This window comes from Equus przewalskii, chromosome 15 (assembly GCF_037783145.1).
Source record: "Equus przewalskii isolate Varuska chromosome 15, EquPr2, whole genome shotgun sequence".
Classification (NCBI taxonomy): domain Eukaryota; kingdom Metazoa; phylum Chordata; class Mammalia; order Perissodactyla; family Equidae; genus Equus; species Equus przewalskii.
The window spans coordinates 33,516,018-33,536,017 of record NC_091845.1 but is presented as its reverse complement, the minus strand read 5'-3'; the positions used below and the strand labels follow the sequence as shown (position 1 = coordinate 33,536,017).

The 20,000-nt window shown below is 38.9% G+C and overlaps 1 protein-coding gene across 31 annotated transcripts in view; it reads right to left on the bottom strand.

Annotated features, from left to right (window-relative positions):
• The window catches only part of ERC2 (ELKS/RAB6-interacting/CAST family member 2), a 904,903-nt gene that overhangs the window by 542,207 nt on the left and 342,696 nt on the right, over positions 1–20,000 (bottom strand). For all 31 annotated transcript variants that reach the window (XR_011526912.1, XR_011526913.1, XR_011526902.1 and 28 more), the window contains one exon: positions 4,456–4,623. Coding sequence is in view for 16 of the 31 variants with exons in the window: in XM_070574931.1 (XP_070431032.1) it covers positions 4,456–4,623 (168 nt within the window). In the remaining 15 variants the exon portion in view is untranslated. The remainder of the gene's footprint in view (positions 1–4,455; positions 4,624–20,000) is intronic.

Here is a 20,000-nt window from a genome sequence, read left to right as displayed (position 1 = left end):
CGCTTTAGAGCATAAAATCTTTCCCAGCCTGCCGTGTCAGCAAAGACTTCCCTGAGTAAGTGACATAAGAACTGATGGAAAGCTCAGGTGGAAAGCTTGGAACCACATTTCCAAGATTCCTTTTAGGGAAGGTCTATTTAGATCCTGCTAATGAGAAGCTCTTGTGTGAAATTTGGAGATCTGTCCCAGGACTTTGAATCTTGACCAACAGTGTGATATAAGGGCAGAGGGAAGATGGTGCGAGATCAAGAAAAGACACGTGACCAGAGGCTCCCGGTTATGAGATCATGGCACTGCCTGCCTTGTCTTGGTCTCCTAGAGATGTTCTGGTCCCTGATCACCCCTAATCTGGTTCTACTAGTCAGATACTAGAGCTCTGGATATCCTTGCAATAAATTCCCTTTTGCTTAAGGTAGCCAGAATTAGCTTCTGCTGTTTGCATCCATCAAGTGGTTTGCTTCTGGTAACATGCCACATTGCTCTTCACTGTACTTACATTTAGGATTATGCGTGTCTGTCTGCCCAACCAAACTGTCAGCTTCTTGAGGACTGGAGAATGTCTTATTTCTCTTTGAACCTCCAGGACCTAGAGTAGTGACTGACTGACACATCGGAAATACTCAGTACATGCAAAATGAATATGATTTTCCACGTGTTCAAAAAATTAGGAGGTTTGCCAAAAATAAAAATAAAAGTTCAACTGGATGTTTAAACACTAGAAAGAGCTCAACTGAATCAAAAAGTCCTCTATACCTCACACCAATTTTTCACTAATGTGGAAATATCTATGTTCTATAGTCATCTTCTCAGATATTACTTCTTTTGATAAACTTCATGAAGAAACTCAGTATGTTAATAACCACACTCCCATAGCATCCTTACCTTTGAGTTCATCGTCATTCAGAATTTTTACCACCGCACTTCCAATTACATAAAATAAAGCTGTTAAAGTGGGCAGGTCCATATATTCCACTCCCAGGAGTCAACTCCACTCATCTCTCCCTACCTTTTCTACCACAGGGCAAACCATGAAGCCCTAGGCAGCTGGTGAACTTGGCTTCCAGAGAAATCTCCATCTGTTTTTCTACCCCTAATAAATAAAGTACCTCTGCTCTATAAATTCACATTGCTCATGGGACTGAGACCTAGGATGAAAATGGAGATAGAATTTTTGTCCAATTTAATGGCTTTTAAAAAAATTTCTTGGGTAGTAAGTTTATGGTACAAGAATCTATGAGCTACATAACAGTTTGAATTTGATCTGGTTTAAATAAATGCTACCATGTCCTAAAATCCTGGGCATTGTACACCTTCCAAATGTACAATGTCATCAAGGTTTTATGACATTTCCTACAAAAACTCAATAGTCAGGTAGCACTTCATCAGTTAAAGTTTGAATTCAGGTATGGGACCAGTATGCTATGGCTGTAGCATGAAAACTGTGCCACTCCTCTGACTTTAGTATCATAGCCGCAAGAAGATATTCCAATAAACAGTTTTCACACATGTACATTTTTGTCCCCTACTAAAAGAACTCCATATCTTGGAATTATAAAGTAGAGCCAAAACTATGGTGGTAGGACCAAAAATCCATTCTCGATGACTTGTGTTTTCCAACAAAGGCTTGATTCCAGATATTCTGCCACCTGGGGTTCTCTGTTTATTCAACTTCACTTCCTTCCTCAAGTAACTAAATGCTTAGAGCATCAGTCCATGTCTGTTGCCCAGACATGTGACTTGTCCATGTGGCTTATGGAGCACACAAGACTTCTGAGACCCAGGCTCTGAAGGTAAAGCTGACAGATACGAGGTGCAAGCCTAGCTTCGCCAGGTTAAACATGGCTATGAAAGGAGCATACCCAGCTCTACTGGCATCAAAACACATTGCTGGCTGCCAAAGAGTCTACGAAAAAGAAATATTAAGTAATACTGCACCTCTGACATTGACACGAGTTTATTATTCTTCCACGCCAAGACACCCTAATCCAAAGCTTATGCTATTCCAATCCAGGCCTGCCTTAAAACAGCCAATTATGCTGAATGTGGTCAAAACTCTAAGGAGTCTCCACTCGCAAAGACAATGGTTCATTGGCCCATTAGCTTTTGTGTTATTCCCACATTTCGAGTCAGTTTCTGAATTGTGTACATCACTTCCTTAGGGATAATTTCTCTTTCACATTGCAGGTATAAGAGAACTCCTGCCCCTTCGCTATGTCGCCAGTGATTTTATTTCCTCCCCAGATGTACTGGTAAACACTCAGTGAAGAAAACTTAAAGCTGAACAAGCTCTCCAAATATACACGAAATACTTCCAAATTCATTATCTACATGGTTTAAATAAGTGGGGTTATGATCATGTTGCCCAAAAACGCCATAATATCCAACAGCTTTGTTCTCGAACTTCCAAACTAGTTCTTTTGAATCTGGCTGGGGGGAAAGTTTAAAATTCTGTAAAATATGCATGTCAGCAAAAGTGGCCATTTGTCACTTCTGCATTGAAAGTGCCTTCCCAAAATCTTTACAGAGAAAATTGTTGCCACTCGGTCCTCAAGAATGAGAGAGCTTAGTCTCAACTCCTGGTATAAAAAAGCAATTGTGATCTTCTTCCTTGATTCACTCTCACACCTGGTATCATCATCACAAAACATGAGGTCCAAAGAAAAATGAGGCTTATTCTCTTAATTTGCAATAAGTATTTTATTCTATTTTCCCAAAGACAAAAACTTGTATTTAGGTTGTATGACCTCAGGCAAGCGAATCATAAGCCTCAGTTCCTGGGGTTAATAACTGTACCTGCCTCACAGGGTTATGGGTTAAGAGTCAGTAAAGAACACTTGTTAACGAGTATAGCAGAGTCCCCAGCATACAGTGTTCAACACAAGTAAGCTCAGTAAATGTCAGCCTTTGTTATCATTCACTGCTGGGGATTTAAAACGAAAAGCCTTCTTTTGAATCCTTAGTACGTGCTCCAAGAACTGCAACTGTAACTGTTTTTCTGTTAGTCCCACCTGCCCTAGACAGTCTCTTTGATTCAGGAATCCGCCATCGTCTCTTCCCAGTTCTCTTCTAATCATCTGTACCAATTACCTGGAGCTACAAAGGGGGAAACCAACTGCCAGAACTTTGTCTGTAAAGATGTCTACAGAAGTGAATTAATAATATGATCCATCAGATCACCAATATCCAGAGAGTGAGGATGGAAGCTACTGGGGATGGGAATGGCTTCATGGGTGCAAACAGCCCCAAACTCAGAAGGGTCCCATGCTTGCTTTAATGCCCTGCTGTTACCATCCTGAAATTTTCAATACTTATTGAGCAAGGGGCCCCACACTTTCATTTTGCACTGGGCCCCATTTACGTGGGTGGTTGTGAGTTCTGATCAGAGAGTGGTAAGAAGTGTTTTATGTGTTAAAAGGACTACTCCAATTTCTGTGTTAAGAACAGGCTGTAGGAAAGGTAAGGGTAGGAGCAGGAAAAACAGCTAGAATGCTGTTGATATAAATAAAGTGAGAGATGACGACAGCAAATGACACCAAGAGGAAAGGCCAGTTAGATTCCATTTGCCTACAGCTGCAGCATGGTACACAGTAACATGCCTGTCTATGGCAGCATCCAGGCTGGCCATCTCCTGCTGCCCACCACTGGTTCCCTCCCAGTTTCTATGCTGGCTGCCTCTTAACCTGAGAGCCCTATGTCTTTCCAATACATTTCTCTTTCTTAAACAAGCAGGTGTTGGTTTCTCTTTTTGCCTATCCTTTTCCTAGGGAAAGGCAGGGGACACTACAGTCCCACTAAAATTGTACACAGTAGCAAATGGGAATTCTCCAAAAGAAAATCAGGGTGCTGTCACAAAACCTGTATCCTCTACAATGGAGAAAATGAGCTGCTGAAAGAAGGAAGGAAAGAAGGGTCCTAACCCCAGGTCAAGCACCTTCTGTGTTAGGTCACTGTAGTCAGAACTTACTACACATTCTCTCACTGATTCCAGTTAAGTAATGAGTGTAAACATTACCCGACCCCCTGAAATCTGTATGGGTTTGGCAGGATAAGACCTACTAAAGTTGACGTAAATAAAAAATCCATCTAAAATACCTCTAAGACCTACATAATACATTGCTCAACTCTCAGTAGCGAAAAAGGAAAAATTAACTAACTTTTGGGGCTTTTTATTGTTTTAGACTTACATCTAAATTTAAACAATTATTTCCATGTTTAAGCTGGCAAATGAAAAAAATCACCACTATTTAGTTTTCAGGTAATCAAATAGAAAATTCATCAGGCCCTGCTAAAAATGACATGATACAACTACCAGTAAATTAAATACCAGTAAGCTAAAAGTGCATACTTCTTACTCCAAAATTCTTAGACAAAAATTTCTTCTTTACCACAAGCTCAAAAATTTCTTGGAAATGACAAAACATGGATGCTACCAATGCCTTAATGTCAGCTACTCACCTTTTTCTGAAGGACATTGATTTTTCTTTCCTTCACTTCTAACATATCCTTCATGTCGCGAATTTCTCCAGCCAGTGTCCCCTTCTCTTCTGTGAGGTCCTGTAGCTGTTTTGTTTTTTTATTGAGAAAAGATTCTTTCTCTTCCAGTCGTAATCTCAACGCATCTACCTGAAATCAGGAAAAAGAAAGGAGGCTGCAGTTTTTCCCAGAGGTCATCAGGAACCACCAGTGATGCCCTGGGAGGGAGGAAGGGCAGCAGGATGCCTTCTGAGCACAGCGTGATCCAACCACTGCCCAGGGGCACCTCGATGCCATGCGTCTTAACAGCTTATATCCACCTAAAGTCCTGTGGCATATGTACCTGAAGAGTGATATATTTTTTTAAAATATGAGGTTTATATGAAATAAGACTTTATGAAATAGTCGTACGTCTCCATATGGTGAAGCCATAAGCTGGGAAACAAAGTACACTAACACTCTGTGTCTTTGACAGCCCAGAGAGGGCACAATGCTGCTGACACTCTGCAGCATCCTCCAGCAAAATGGACGCCACAACGAGCCATGCCACGAACATCTGGAAGAACAAGATTGGCAAGTAGAGAAACAGTCCTAAATTAGAAAAATACATGTTGCCAAGAGGAAGTAAATGCCATGGAAATGACACCCATTCTCCAGCTTTATGAAAGACTGCTTTCCAAATACTAACGAAAAAGAAGACACAGTATACAAAAGAAAAATCCTATTTCTACCTTAGATCAAAAATTAGATTATTATAATTTCTGTTTTTCAAATGTCAGTAATAAAATGAGAAAACATAAGCTTTATTTTCTTAATTTAACATTCTAAAGACCATGTGCAAAAAAACTTAGATGGGCGATATGGGGTATCAGGGTGATGGAAGACTTTAATCCTCACCCTCCACACCAGGAACCTGATAGACAGCCGCTACATCAAGCATCAGGAAGCAGCGCTGCCAACACGTTATTTAGAGACATCAAAATAACCAGGCAAAAAGAGTGAGAGCAGGTTGTCTTGGGGAAGAAGAAATGGGACAGAGGTAAGAAGGGGGCTGCTGAATCTCATTGCAAATCTTGTGGGACATTTTGCTCATTATACTACCAGTAAGTAAAAATTAGATGAAAAGGGGAAAAAAAAAGATAAAAGTAAAAAAAAAAAAAAAAAAGGCCGAAGGAATACCATAATAAGCCAAAACAGATAAACAGGCGAAGGCAACCTGGAACACTGGAAAGGGGACACTTAGGTTTTAGGCTGAGTTCTGCTTCTATGTAGCTGTGAGGATCAGAACAAATTCCTCTCACCCAGCCTTCCAGCCTCAGTTTCTCCATCCATAAAACAAAGAGCTTAGAACAGACAGTCTCTAAGGGCGTGACATTTTATGATTTTAAAGGAAGGAATCAGACTTAGGTAGAATACATCAGGGAAGAATGATGATATTAGAGATAAAAAGTTAGAGTAGAGGGGCTGGCCCCGTGGCCGAGTGGTTAAGTTAAGTTCGCGCACTCCGCAGCAGGCGGCCCAGTGTTTCGTTAGTTCGAATCCTGGGCACGGACATGGCACTGCTCATCAGACCACGCTGAGGCAGCGTCCCACATGCCACAACTAGAAGAACGCACAACGAAGAATACACAACTATGTACCGGGGAGCTTTGGGGAGAAAAAGGAAAAAATAAAATCTTTAAAAAAAAAAAAAAAGTTAGAGTAGAGGCTCCTTTTCTTACCCTTTTCCAAAAAAGGGGTCAAAGGTGATGGGGAGGTGGGTGGGTAGAGAGTTTTCTAGTTTCTGACTCAGAGAGGAGGATGAAGCTGGGAGGTCCCAGCAAGGGAAGAGGTGCTGATAAGTGCTTATAGCTCAGTGGGCAGAGTCACCCTGACCGCATTATGAGAGCAGACGGCCATTCTGTGACTGCAGAGGGTGAGACCCGCAGAATCCTCAAGCAGCGATAGCTGTGCCTCTTCTCACAGAATGGCCACAGAGATCCAGGGGCGGGGAAGGGGAAGGGGAAGGGGATACTCATGTCCTGGGGATCTTTCCTTTCCGAAATGAAAATTCATGCCAGTTCACTAAAGCTTAAGCATCTCAGATTCTCAAGTGGCCTATCTTTGTCTAAAGTTATCTACACCTGTAAACCTGGAATAGCATTAGTATTTCTCTTTGGGTTTTCATCATATCTGGTGGAAAAATATGATTTTTAGTTTATATATAATGGATGGCATTTGATGGGTTCCTTGGAAACTGGCAGGACATGCTGAGCACTCCAGACCATAGCAGTGGTTATAAAGGGTTACATTCAATTACAGAGATTTGCACACAGGCTGACCAGGACTCAGCATGAATCTGAGAAGAAACTGTGGTCCCATGAGCTCTGCATTCTAGCTATCAAAGACGGATGGTCTATATCTGGACTAAAGGAAATATCCAATATCCAAAACTGTGATATAAGTAAATTACAATATGGGAAGTAGTGATTGGTGCTGGAGAGAGTTTAGAAAAAGAGGCCCTGTATTGATGAACAACATGCTTAACATTTGTAGCACCTCCTCACCCTGTGTGATCTATCAATGCCCTGACGCATCTTCCTGAGCCCAGGAGAGATAAAAAGCAACCCTGGTTATAGGAATATTTCTCCAGGAATAAAGGAGAGAGCAAGGATGGTCGTGATCAACACACTACTCGCAACACCCAAACTCTACATGGCAGGAGGAAGTCTGTGCCAGCTGAGGTCTTCTGTTTGGAAGCTTATTTTCCATGCACCCAAAAGCATGTCCTCAGCTTCAAAGGAATTTGAATCATGCCCTTCAATCACCTTCACTCTATCTTTACAGCTTTGCACAGTCTCCTAGAATCAAGAAACGAAGCTTAAGGGTCTTTTTTTTAAAGACAAAACTCTGACCTGAACCGCATCCAATTCTCAACCAACATTAGCCCAGTTTGCAGTAAGCAAGTATGACATCATTTCTAAAGTCATTTTAACTTCCAGATGGTGCAAAACCACAAGCAGGCACACAGGCCTTCTAATGCACAGAAGTTTAAATATAGGGAAGACCAGGCAAAAAAAGAATATAATCCAATAAAAATTAGAATATGTAGTTCCAAACTGGGTATCAATGAGTAGGATTAAAGTTCCCTTCACTTATATTCAGATTTCACCCAATAGTGCACATCACTTAAAAAAGAATCGGAAAAGCCTTGAAGTTTAGATTATAGTCCAACATCAGGTAGAGATATAAAAGTTAAAATGTTTGGGGATATGAAATACCTTTCTCTGCCTCTTCACTCAACACCAAATAATTTTAAGGGCCCTTGACTCTCTCTCTTAAACTTTGGCAGTTGACTCAATAATAAAACTTGGCAAAGCAAAGAGCACCATCATTTCCCAGAAAAACAAAAGAAAATTAGAACTGGATGATATCGTCAACGCACAAAGACCCATAGGCTGAATTTCCAATTTTTACGTATGACTTAACCACACGGGAACTAGTCACCTAATGTTAAAACTAGGACAATCTTTTCATTTTAGGAGAATTACTCATTTCCTTCTGATCCAGTGTGCGTATTTGTGCGTGTGTGTGTGTGCACATGTGTGTGTTTAAGAGCATGTAACATATGAAAACTTAACCTTTTATCTGGCAGTATAAACATGAAACATTTGTTATCACTTCAGTTCCAGGTAATAACTTGAAAGAAAAGGACCATGGCAATGAAATTGGCAAAAATTGCCAAAATCAGAGTTAACATTATTAATCTTCATGTCAGCACCCAGAAATTATAACCAGTTCCAATGGTGAGGTATGTTTCTAGAAGTTCTATACATAAGCCTCCCGACCTCTCTGCCGTATTTTACACGGGGCTTCAGAAACGGTTTCAATGTTGTGACAAAACACTAAGTGCTACTTGATGTGCCATAAATAATTTTTTAAAATCAAACGGTTCATTTCAATCTTAAAATGACTACAGCAACACTTGAGGAAAAAAAACACTTGAAAGAGAGAAAGCGGCCACTTGAAAATTTTCACAGATTAAATACTACTTACTTGACAACGCTTCAGGATTTGAATAAACCTGCGATCACAAAGAACAGCTTTAAAAGAAAATGAAACTGGAACATGCACAAAAGCTCCCAATATAGTTTTATTTCACATTCAAAGTTTCATTTGTTTGTTTTTCCTAAGAGTAGACTTGGGTTAAGCATATATTTGAATTTGATTCAACTTGCAATCAGTCAAATGGGGAAGACGGTTTCAAAGTTGGAAGTATATAATGAACACAGCCTCTGAAGACACAAACACTACAAACAACCTGAAATCTAAAATTTGCTGTGGTAGTAACCACTAGTTCTCACTCACATCCAATGCTCCTTTCCTTCCTGAAGACAGGGAAGATCTCTCTTCTTAGCCTCTGTGTGAGAAGATGGGGCCGTGTGCTTTATTCATGAAATATAAGGAGAAGTGACATACGTCATTTCCTGTCCGTGCCACCTGCATACTTTTCCTCTTCCTCAGAGATCTTGGAAGCTACGTTTTTCAGACAGTGGAGCTACAAGATGGCAGAACCTCCATAAATCTGGATCCTCAAGTGACCATGAGAAACAGGATTGTCCCCTTCCTTCCCCCACACCAATCCCAAACCCCCAACATGGGTTGGACTTACAGTATGATGTGTTAAACTACCCAGAAATCATTATAATAATTTCCCCTGGTTTTGCTAAGAAGTGGGTAACTTAAACTATAAAGCCTTGTTTGTCTTAGAGATTATCACCAACCTAAAGGAAACGGGGCCATTGTACCTCCCTCTACTTCTTTTATATGTAGGACCCCAAAATCTTCTTTCTCCTATCCTTTCACCCCGAATCCAAAGAAGGGAAAAAATGACAGAGAGTTAAAAGCAGAGCTAAAACAAAGTAGCAGAACCCGGGGGAGTGAACACAAAGGTTAAAGATCAAGACCCCGGGGAGAAAACAGAAAGAGACCAAAGAGGAAGGGTCAGTACCCTTAGCTCACTGGCTTAAACTTCAGTTTGAACAGACAAATGGCTTAAGTGGACAACTCTGCTTTGCAAAAGTCACTGCATTGTAAATGCATGTGTTCAAGCAACTCATGGCAACAGCCATGGACTTACCAACAGGCGTCCCAAATGTCAGAAGCAGAACTAAGGTGTTATAAACAAAATGAGGATAATAACGGTACCTCCTTCCTCAAGCTATTTTGAGGATTAAACTAAATAACACATGTAATGCACTTAGCACAGTGCCTGGCACCTAGAAACACTCAATAAATTTTTGCTATTGTTATTATATTTTATTATTCTCTTTTCCACAGCCTCTAACCCAGTGATTTATATACTGTAGGAATGCAATAAAGGTTGCTAATCAACAGCCCTCAGGAAAAGTAGCGAACCAGCAAATAAGATTTTGTGCTCTAACATGTACCAGGGTGTTATATTGTCTGTCATTTGCTTTAAAATATTTCAGCATACACTGTATGATATGTGTGTCTGTGTGGAGGGATGTCTGGGTGGATATACTTCCCAACTAGGAATAAATTCTCCAGTGGTAGCTATTAACCTATGAAAGACTTTAATTAAAAGCTGACAGGCCAGAGTCAGCTACCAAAAGTGCCTCCATATTCCTTATATTTGATGAACACCTGAAATTTGGGCAATTAACATAACTGATGTGAAAAGTGATTTTTCCATGGTAAAGTGAGTGGTGTTTGAGATGTGTGGATTGGCTAGAAATGTTGCACAGGCACTCCCACTCTTCCAGGAACAGGAGTTCAGACAGTGTGTCCAATGGAAATATGATGTAAGCCACATCTATAATTTTAAAATTTCAAGTAGCCACATTAAAAAAGTAAAAAGAAACAGATGAAATTAATTTTAATAATATATTTAATTTAACCCACTATCCAAAATATTATTTAACATGTAATCAATATGAAAAATATTAATGAGATATTTTACATTCTTTTTTTGTATTGTCTTCAAAATCCAGCATTTATTTTACACTTTCAGCATATCTCAATTAGAACAAGCCACACTTTAGGCACTCAGTAGTCACACGTGGCTCAAGGGTACCATATTGGACTGGGCTGGTCTATGACTCTAGTACACCCAAAAGTTTCACCCCTTAGATTACAATCTCCCCTGTATATAGAGGCTTCAGGGAGGATTTTGGCCCAACAGCAAACAAGGTTGGCTGAGTCCAGCCACAGGAAATGTCATTACATTGACCTAGCATGAACCGTTTATGGTCTCAAAAAAGCAGACAGCTGGAAATTCAAGGAACACTCAGAGACGTTGCATGACTATGATGTACTACCTGAAGGCAAGGTCATGGGGCAGGAATCCTACAGCCTTCCTTTCTCTAAACATCAGAGGCTACTGATCTCTACCAAAGAGAACCACAGAACTGTCAACGACTCATTTGGATTGGTGATTCAGTTAGCATGATCTTTCTGGAGTCTTATTGAAAAGAAGAATTCAGAATAATCATCGTTTTTAAAAACTTTTTCACACCAATCTCTAATTATAGCAAAAGCTGCCTTCCAGAAAAAATGTCCTTCAACAGCTGCACCAGCAGAAACTAGCAATATAGGTGAGAGTGTGTCCACCTCTCAGCCTACGCTTGGGTTGTGCCCTTCTACTCTTTGGCTTCTGCAGCAATTTTGATTTCAGACTTCGCTTCTCTGTAGGTGCTCTTCTTATCTCCAATAACTAGAATTATTTATTCATTCATTCAACAAATAGGAAGAATCGATTTTGTACCAGGCATTGTTCTAGGTTCCAGATACAGCCTTTTAACAAGACTGACAAGTCTATGACTTGGTGAACCATACATTTGTGAGGGTTTGGGTGAGGTAGAACAAATAAGCATTACGTCAATGTTATTAGTAAATATGATTTTTAGGGTAAGAAGAAAGTAATACAAATATAAACTTTAAGATCTTATGTAAAATCCTTGTAAAAAACTGGAATGACAAAAGGCTAACTTGTAGATATCTGTGTATATTGGTGAAAATATATACGTGTGTGTTTGTGTGTATGCAAAAATAATAAAATTCATGATTTAGCAAATATCTACCAGCTATTATAAATCAAACCTGAGCCAACACTTCAGTATTCAGTAAAATGGTTTATTGAACTGATGGATACTCTCTACTGTGCAATCGTTGAATACTAAGTGGTCTTTACTGATCTTTAAACAAGGTGTGCTTTATACCTGCTCCACTGCTTTCAAGGTGATTTTGGATTTTAATAAATTTGGGTCTTAAAAAATAGCCTTGTAAGACTAATAAGTATGAACACATGATGCATTTTCTCTCTTAAAATTATTTTCTAGCTTTGACCATTAAAAAGGCCTAGAAAAAAGTGAACACCTCGGTAGCAATGAGCACCCATCTCAAAACCCAGATTGTGGTCTCTAAAAACCACTTTTCACTAAAAGAAATCAGTTTCATTGTAGAAATGATTGATTTTAAGTCTGTAGCAAGAAACATCCAAGGTGAGTATAGAATACCTTGTTGAACCAGAAAGCAAGGAAATTATTCAAGACCAATAGAGTCTTCTTATTGGCAGAGGATGGAACAATTTGATGCTGTTCTACGAACAGACTCTAGGGGGCATGAATGGAGGCCAGAGAGAGGTAGGGAACTACTGCAGTCAACCAGAAGTGACTGCCACAACCAGGACAGAGGTAGTGCAGAGAGCAAACGTGGCTGTGTTTGAGATACATTTTGAGATATAATCAGGAGACAACTGGCAGAACTGAGGATTTGTATACATGGCGGTGAAACGATGGAAGAAATCAAAAAACTCCTGGGTTACTGGCTGGAGCAACTGCATAGATAGTGAAATTATTGCCTGTGCTGGGAAAGACTGGGGAGAATCAGACTTGAGAACAGGAAATCAAGAGTTCATGATCAGGGCCATGTAGTTTGAGACGCTAGGAAACATCCAAAAGATAAACAGCTAAAAGACTTGGAAGCTCTAAGACAACAGAACCTGGACTAGAGTCTAACCTATGTGCGGATGAGCAGTCTGGTAATTACATCACCATTCCTCCAGAAGACTAATTAGGACATCTTCTGCACATTTACAGATTTACTCACACTTAGATGGAGCTGTCTAAGATCAAGTTAACAAAAACTTGTAAGGAGAGGACATCTATACAGTTGAAAATTGAGAGAAATCCTTCTCCTAGAAGGGTCTCTGGTTTTCAGTCTTTACTTATAAGGTCTCTCTCCCCCTCACAGTCATGAGTAACAAGAGATTTGGTCATTGCAATTCTGTCCTTAAGCTCTTCAAGGTGGCTAGTTAATGTCATTGATGTATTTACCCTCCTGTGGATTCCTTCAGTCAATAGAGTGATACTGACTGGGGTAAAAAAGGACTGTGTAATCCCACTTCTGGGTGCTAGCTTTCATCTAGCAACCAAAATCTTATACATCCGACTAGGGGAGAAAACCTATATTGTATTTTAAGATATTTAGATAGCACAAAGAGGAACAATAATGGCTGCACTATAAAGTGCTTCATCATTTACAATGTACCTTTTTCTTAAATTATGTCTGTTCTATACAATTTCAATTCAAAAAATAAAATTCAGTATTCGGTATAGTATGACCACATGCTGTGCTTATAAAAGTTAAGTTACAATCACCAGCTTGTTAATAACACAGTTGAGATTTTCAGGTTGTAAAGGTGCATTTTGTCTTCCCTACTTGTCAAAAAATTATACCCAAGTCCCACATGCCACCTACTTGAAGAAAACAATGCTGGGTTAAGAGTGCTTCGTATCACCTACATGGAAGAATTCATATCATATGTGGGTTAATAATCCAGCCAAGTTTATAAAGCCTGTTTTCATACTTAAGTTTTTGGCTACTTCTTACACTAAAATTAGGTGGTTTTAAGTGACTAGTCCAAAGTTCAAAATTTAATGTTCAGTTCGGTTCCAGCAAATTTCTGAAAACACATGGGAATTGTAACTCATGTGTTAATACTTAAAGTTTTTGTTAATAAAACTTCCAACACTAACCTTACCTCATTGAACTTACCTCACTGGTTTTTATGCTCACTATAAAACTATAGCTGTCATAATATTTTTGAATTACTACAAAAGGAAGTAAGCCATTCCAAAGTCAATGTTATTTTGCAACATGATGATAGTTATAAATTCAAAATACTTAAAACCAATTTGCAAAGCTATCAATCTTAGTACCTTCTAATATTTGAAAAGCCCATCTTCAAAACATTTACTACTACCAAGAAAAAAGTTTAAGAAAACACCATGTATCATTCATATTGCACTTTCCCTTCAAGTAAGCACCTTAAATTTAAACATGAAAACACATTTTAACATAAAATTTTAAAATATTGATCCTGCTGAGATATGCCATGAACTTTCTAAACGATCACTGAAGCCTAAAGAAGTTAAATCACTAACAATTTAGTACCAAGATTAAGTAATAATTTTGTGATCTCAAGGCCAGTGCTTTTCAATAAATCCAAATAAGTAACTTCCATCCAGGTACGCTTGATGTGTTTATAAATGACTAACAAATTAGGAACTGTAATCATTTTATTTAAAAGAGAATTAAACCCATATTTTAAAGTCATGTCTCTCAAATCAGGGCCCATATTCCTGGAGGATGGGGACCTGTGTTCAAGGATTCACGAGTTTGCTCCAAGAAATGTTTTATGTTGTCTTTTCTTTTTGATGATTATCTCGAGAGTTAAAATGAACTTATTCTGGATCATGTAAATAACTCCTTATAACTAAGGAGTGCTAAGAAGTTTCAATATCTGCCTTTGTGTTTGCATTAAGATTCCTTTGGGGTGAAATGGAGAAAGCACAGAAGGACTTCTTATTTCTCTGATATATTCCCTTCAAGTCTTGGCCATGGGACATCATGGTGACCATGCAAATGAGGGGTTCGTCAACACTACAGAAACAGCAATCAGTGAGGAAACCAGGATATCATACAGCACACCACTATGCAAACCTCTTCAGCTAGCATCTGAGCCATAGCAATTGGCACCATATTCATATCAAGTATAAATTTACATCCAGCAATCACAATCCTTCTCCATTTAAAGTTAGCATCCTTAATTTAAGTTTTATAGGCTTTGACATTGTATTTTTTATTTAGTGTAATTTTGATTTGGTTTCATAGTTTTCTATAAGAGCTATAAGCATACCTAGTCTTATCTTTTACCTAATTAAGTAACACAAGTAATAATTATTACACAAAGCAATACTGAGTGCCTACAACGTTCTTTTCATTTTTTTCTTTTAAAAGGAATTTCTTCCCAAGTGGGAGACATACTGCTGTAAAGTAAACAGTATTTGTTATTTGAAATCCTCCTGGGGGTTGTGCAAAAATTAAATGGAGGAGTGGAGGTGTGTTCCATGATCAAGCTGACTTGAAAAATGCAGCTAGCTCTCCTGATTTATGGTAGACATTAGCAGAAAAAGATTCTGAAGTCCCATAGCAAAGATCTTACCTAACTTGATTTAACTCATCTTTTCCCACATCTATTTAACCATAGAACACTTGTTTTTCTAAGAGTATATAATAATATCCTTCATTAATTTTTAGTAAAGATAGTTCTCGAGGATCTTTTAGCCATGAAATTTTTAAGACATGGCATGGATACGAAATGTTTGAGTGGCGAAATGGGGACACACCACTGGATTAGATTCAGAAGGCCTTGGCTCAAAGTCAACTAAATAAAATCCAAGATGTCCTCTGTGACTAACAGTGTGTTAGGCGATGTGCCCACGGGTCTTCTGCATTGCTTGGGGCCACCTGTAAGGTAGGTGTTGTTTACAAGTTAAAACACTGCATCTCTGAGGGCTTGCAGAGCCAACATTGTAGACTATGTTAAAGCTCCACCTTCTGCTTCAAGGTCCACTCCACTAACCTACTTCCCAGGTTAACTTCTGGCTCTGCCAGCATCTGGTGGGACCTTTGGGGAAGTCACTTGCTTCTCAGGGACTCAGTTATTTCTTCCATACCAACAAAACTTTGCTCAATGGCCTCTAAAGTCATTACCTACCCTAAACTCTCATGATGTCACAAAGTGAGTGATCCAGACACAAAAACATATTTTAAAGCTTTGGTAATTAAAACAGTTTAGTGTTGATGCAGGAAGAAAAAGACAGAGGAAGTCCAAAATAGATTCATATACTTAAGGAAATTTAATATGATAAAAGTGGCATTTAAGATTCAGTAGAGAAAATTAAATTATTCAATTAATAATGGCTGGAAACTGACTACTCATTTAGAAAAATAATAATAAAGACAAAACCTTACCTAACTCCTTATGACCAAAAAAAATCCTAATAAAGAATTAGATGTAAAATAATTAAACCATAAAAATTCTAGAAGTAAATATGGAGGCCCTTCTTTTTATTTTTGAAGTATAGAAGTCCTGTCTACGAAGGAAGAAAAGCTTAGACACTATAAAGGAAAAGATAGACAAATGAGATTAAATATAAATTAAAATATCTTTATAAAAAAAGTCAGGGGCCAGCTCGGTGGCACAGTGGTTAAGTTCACACATTACGCTTCGGCGGCCCAGGGTTCACCGGCTCAGATCTCGGGTGCAGACCTACGCACCACTTGTCAGGCCACGCTGTGGCAGGAATCCCACATATAAAGGAGAGGAAGATGGGCATGGATGTTACCTCAGGGCCAATCTTCCTCAGCAAAAAGAGGAGGACTGGCGGCAGATGTTAGCTCAGGACTGATCTTCCTCAAAAAAAAAGACAAAAGGCAAATTGCAGAAAATTTTTGCAAAAGCCAAATATAAAATGCAATGTCTGTTCCTATATGTATGACATGTTTTAAATTGGGAATAAGAGAAGGAACATTTGCTTGTATGTGCATAGACTATTTCTGGAAAGACACATAGGCAAATAAATAAGAGTTTATTAAATGCCTACTACATGCTCAGTCACATAGGCAATCAAAACAAAGATTAAATTAACGCATTAGTCAATTCCACTTGCAAGCTAACTAAGGCATCACACTGACTGCCATGGGGAGCTCAGAGTAAGGTAAATCCAGGCAGGACCAGAGCTCCCAGAAAATCAATCGATCACCTGCATTTCCAATTGACCCTCCTTGAGGCAGAAATGCTGCAGTGAGAAGAGCAGGCAAGGACACAGTCTGTCCTGGAAGAATTATTTATGGTGGTACATATTACAGCTTCCATGATTCTTTATCTAGTATATTAATACGTTGTTGGAAGGCAAGAAAGAGTAATACCTACAAGTAGGGGCTCTTGAGCTAGACCTCTCAAGGTCAAATCTTAACCCTCCACTTACTCACCAGGACTTAGAGAAAGATACAATCTCACAAAACTTCAGTTTCCTCACCCATAAAATGAGGATAATAAGAGTACTGATACCACAAGAATTGACTGAATCATGACTTGCAAGGTGCTTTATTAAAACACACTAAGAAATAAAGTAGAAACAATCAATGAACAGGGTTGCTGTTTAATAGTGAAAAGTAACAATTTATGATTACCATGATAAATTATATATTCCATCATTGATATATGATTAGTAAATTTAGTCAATAGAGTACTATATGTTAATACTCTAGCATCTACCATTAAAAGCTAATCGCACTAACAGCCATGATGGCAACATTAGCTAACACCTATGCGCAGTTTCACGTGGCCCGTCAGCACTGTGAGACAGGCAGCTACTGCTCTCCATTTCACAAGGCTGAGAGCCACAGCACTTAGAGGCGGCAAAGCCAAGACTTAAGCACATGTCTCTCAAACTCCAAAGGGCCCACTTTGAACATCATACTCAGAAGGCAGAAACTGGAAATAAGTGAACAGCAAGAATGACAACAAACCACAGGAGTGAAGAGGAATACGGCGTGAAGCCAAAAAAAGGTAAAGTTGCTAAAATTATCGTATGTATTTTATCCTTTATCATATATTGGTACTGTTAGGTATTGTTTACGGGTGAAAACATCGAGGCTCTGAGGGATCTACAAGCTAACATGGTAGAACTGTGACTTACATACATATTTATTACATATTTATATATAGTATACACTTATTATGTTTATGTATTATGTATCAAATTATATATTATATATAAATAATAATGTATAATATACAACTAAACTATGCCTTTTGCTGCCATATAATATGTATATTATATATCTATGGCATATATATTATGTATATATGGCAGCAAACAATATCTCTATTCTCCACCCATGTCTAAAATGCCCTGAATAAAATGTCATCAACAAGAAAATCCTGCAAAATGCCACCTACAGGTAGACACCATTCCTTCTATATATTCTTATGATGTGATGTTTCAACCTCAGCCAAATATTTACTACTGAAATAGTTTGCACAGATTTGCTTTTCAAAATAGTGAAAATACTTCTCCTATCCTAAGATATTCAGAAACATCTTTTACACACGCAAATAGCTTCAGGAAAGGAGGGTTCACCACTGAAGTTCCATTAGAACACCTCACTAGGGTATGCGTTGACTCTAGGAGCACACTCTCACTTTTAAGCCAAGTTGAAGCTTCACGTCATTGACTTTTAGGAAGAGCATAAATGATTCTGAAATGGGTGGTAACACCAAACCCTGTGCAAATTTACCTTGCCCAAAGCAAGCAATTTTTTCTCTGTCGGGGCTTGTCAGAGACTCTTCCAACTTGGAAGCATTTTATTACTAAGGAACATGGAGCTGGAAGTAAACTGAGTTCCAGGAGTGAAGATGGCAAGCGTTATAAAAATCAATTAAGTTAGAAGCCAGAATCAGAAGCTGGAACTGCCATGACGTTTAAAAAAGCTAAAGTAATGCTATGTACATTCTTTGGTCATTTTATGTTCTTAAAGAAAAACAAAGAGCCATCCTTTCTCATTTCACCATCACTGCTTCTGAAAATATTTACTGTGAGCATAGCACTAATACGGCGGGGAACATTTTAGTATGGAAAATCTGTTTCATCCTGCAAATTTTCTGTGTGTGTGTAAATCAATTTACCATGCAAACAATGAGTCAATAATATTGTATTATTCTTGCAGCAGTGGTTTCTTTGTTTAGTCCTACAATTTTATGACAGAAATCACAAGTGAGGGGCTGAAGGAGCAACAATTGGTGATTGGGAGTTCCCCCCATTATCACATCTGTAAAATGAGGAAGTTCAACTCACTGATCCAGTTCCAACTCGGACATTCTGTGATTTTATGATTCCATTTTGTTCGTTCATATTCTACAATGCTGGAACCCATCAAACCACCCACACACTAAGGGGCTGCTGTTTCTGAGCATCCTGATATCCTACAAGCAAACCTGGTCACTAGGCATTTACCCATTTAAACAGTAAGCATTTTCAGTGCAGTCTAAAGGGAGGCAGAGACAGCATCACACTAAGTCTTGCAAACAGAGTGGTTTGGATAGAAAATAACTAAAAATTATAGCTCTATCTTTCATAATTACCAATTTTACGGAAAGGGGGAAAGTGTGCTGACAGCATCCTATCTAGCTGAAATACAAGAAATACCCAAAAATAAGAGCAGTGATCTAAAAGGAAGTACTGTCTGAGTCAGAGGGGAAAAATGTCTAGAAACTACAACCTTCTGATGATGGAGAAACCAAATGCACCAGGCAAGCTTGCCACTCTGCGGCATTTCAAATGCAAGCAAGTTTACACAAAAGACAAGATGAGTAAGAATATTGCCAGGACAAAGATATTGTCAGACTCCTTTATATCCATGTAGAAAGCAGAATTTGAGTGCTTTAGAAGCTGTCACCACTAACCAGAGTGGTCCCAATTTCTTCTGCAGGTTTACAAGTGGAGCAAGGAGGAGAGCATTTCCTCCCTCCTGAGTTTCTTCTCACCAGGCACTTTGGATCCTGTGGGGAAGCAAACAAGGACCTCCACCCTACCCCCAAAAGCATTCCCTAGGAAGAATACATTTTGCTGGATAAAATAATATGTTTGTGTCCCATTTCCATTAAGCTTGAATTCCTTGGCCTCTGATGGAATTCTTTCAATGAGACTTTTCACGCCTCTCAGAAAGTCTATTCTGTTTATCATCTCAGAGATTCTGTTCCTTTGTTTCACATGCCTACTCCAGTCAACTAGAAGTAGCTTCATAGAGCCTGGTGTTAAGAAGGATCCTGAGGCCACATCCAGCCTTGGTGGGAAGACTGGCAGGATGAAGAGGTGATGCTTCCTATGCACACAAGTTTGGGGAGCAATGGTATGCCCATATTGGCTCTGTCGATCTAGAACACCCAGCTCTGAATCTTCACCCTTACACGCATGGCTGGCTCCCCATCCTTGGACCAGGTTTTTCTTAAGCATATTCTGATCATGAAAAACCTATTTAGTATCTACAGTGAGTTGAATGGTGGCTCCCAAAAAGACATGACCATGTTCCAGAACCTGTGAATGTGAACTTACTTGGAAAAAGGGTCTTTCCAGATGTAATTAAAGATCTTGAGATGACATCATCTTGGATTATCT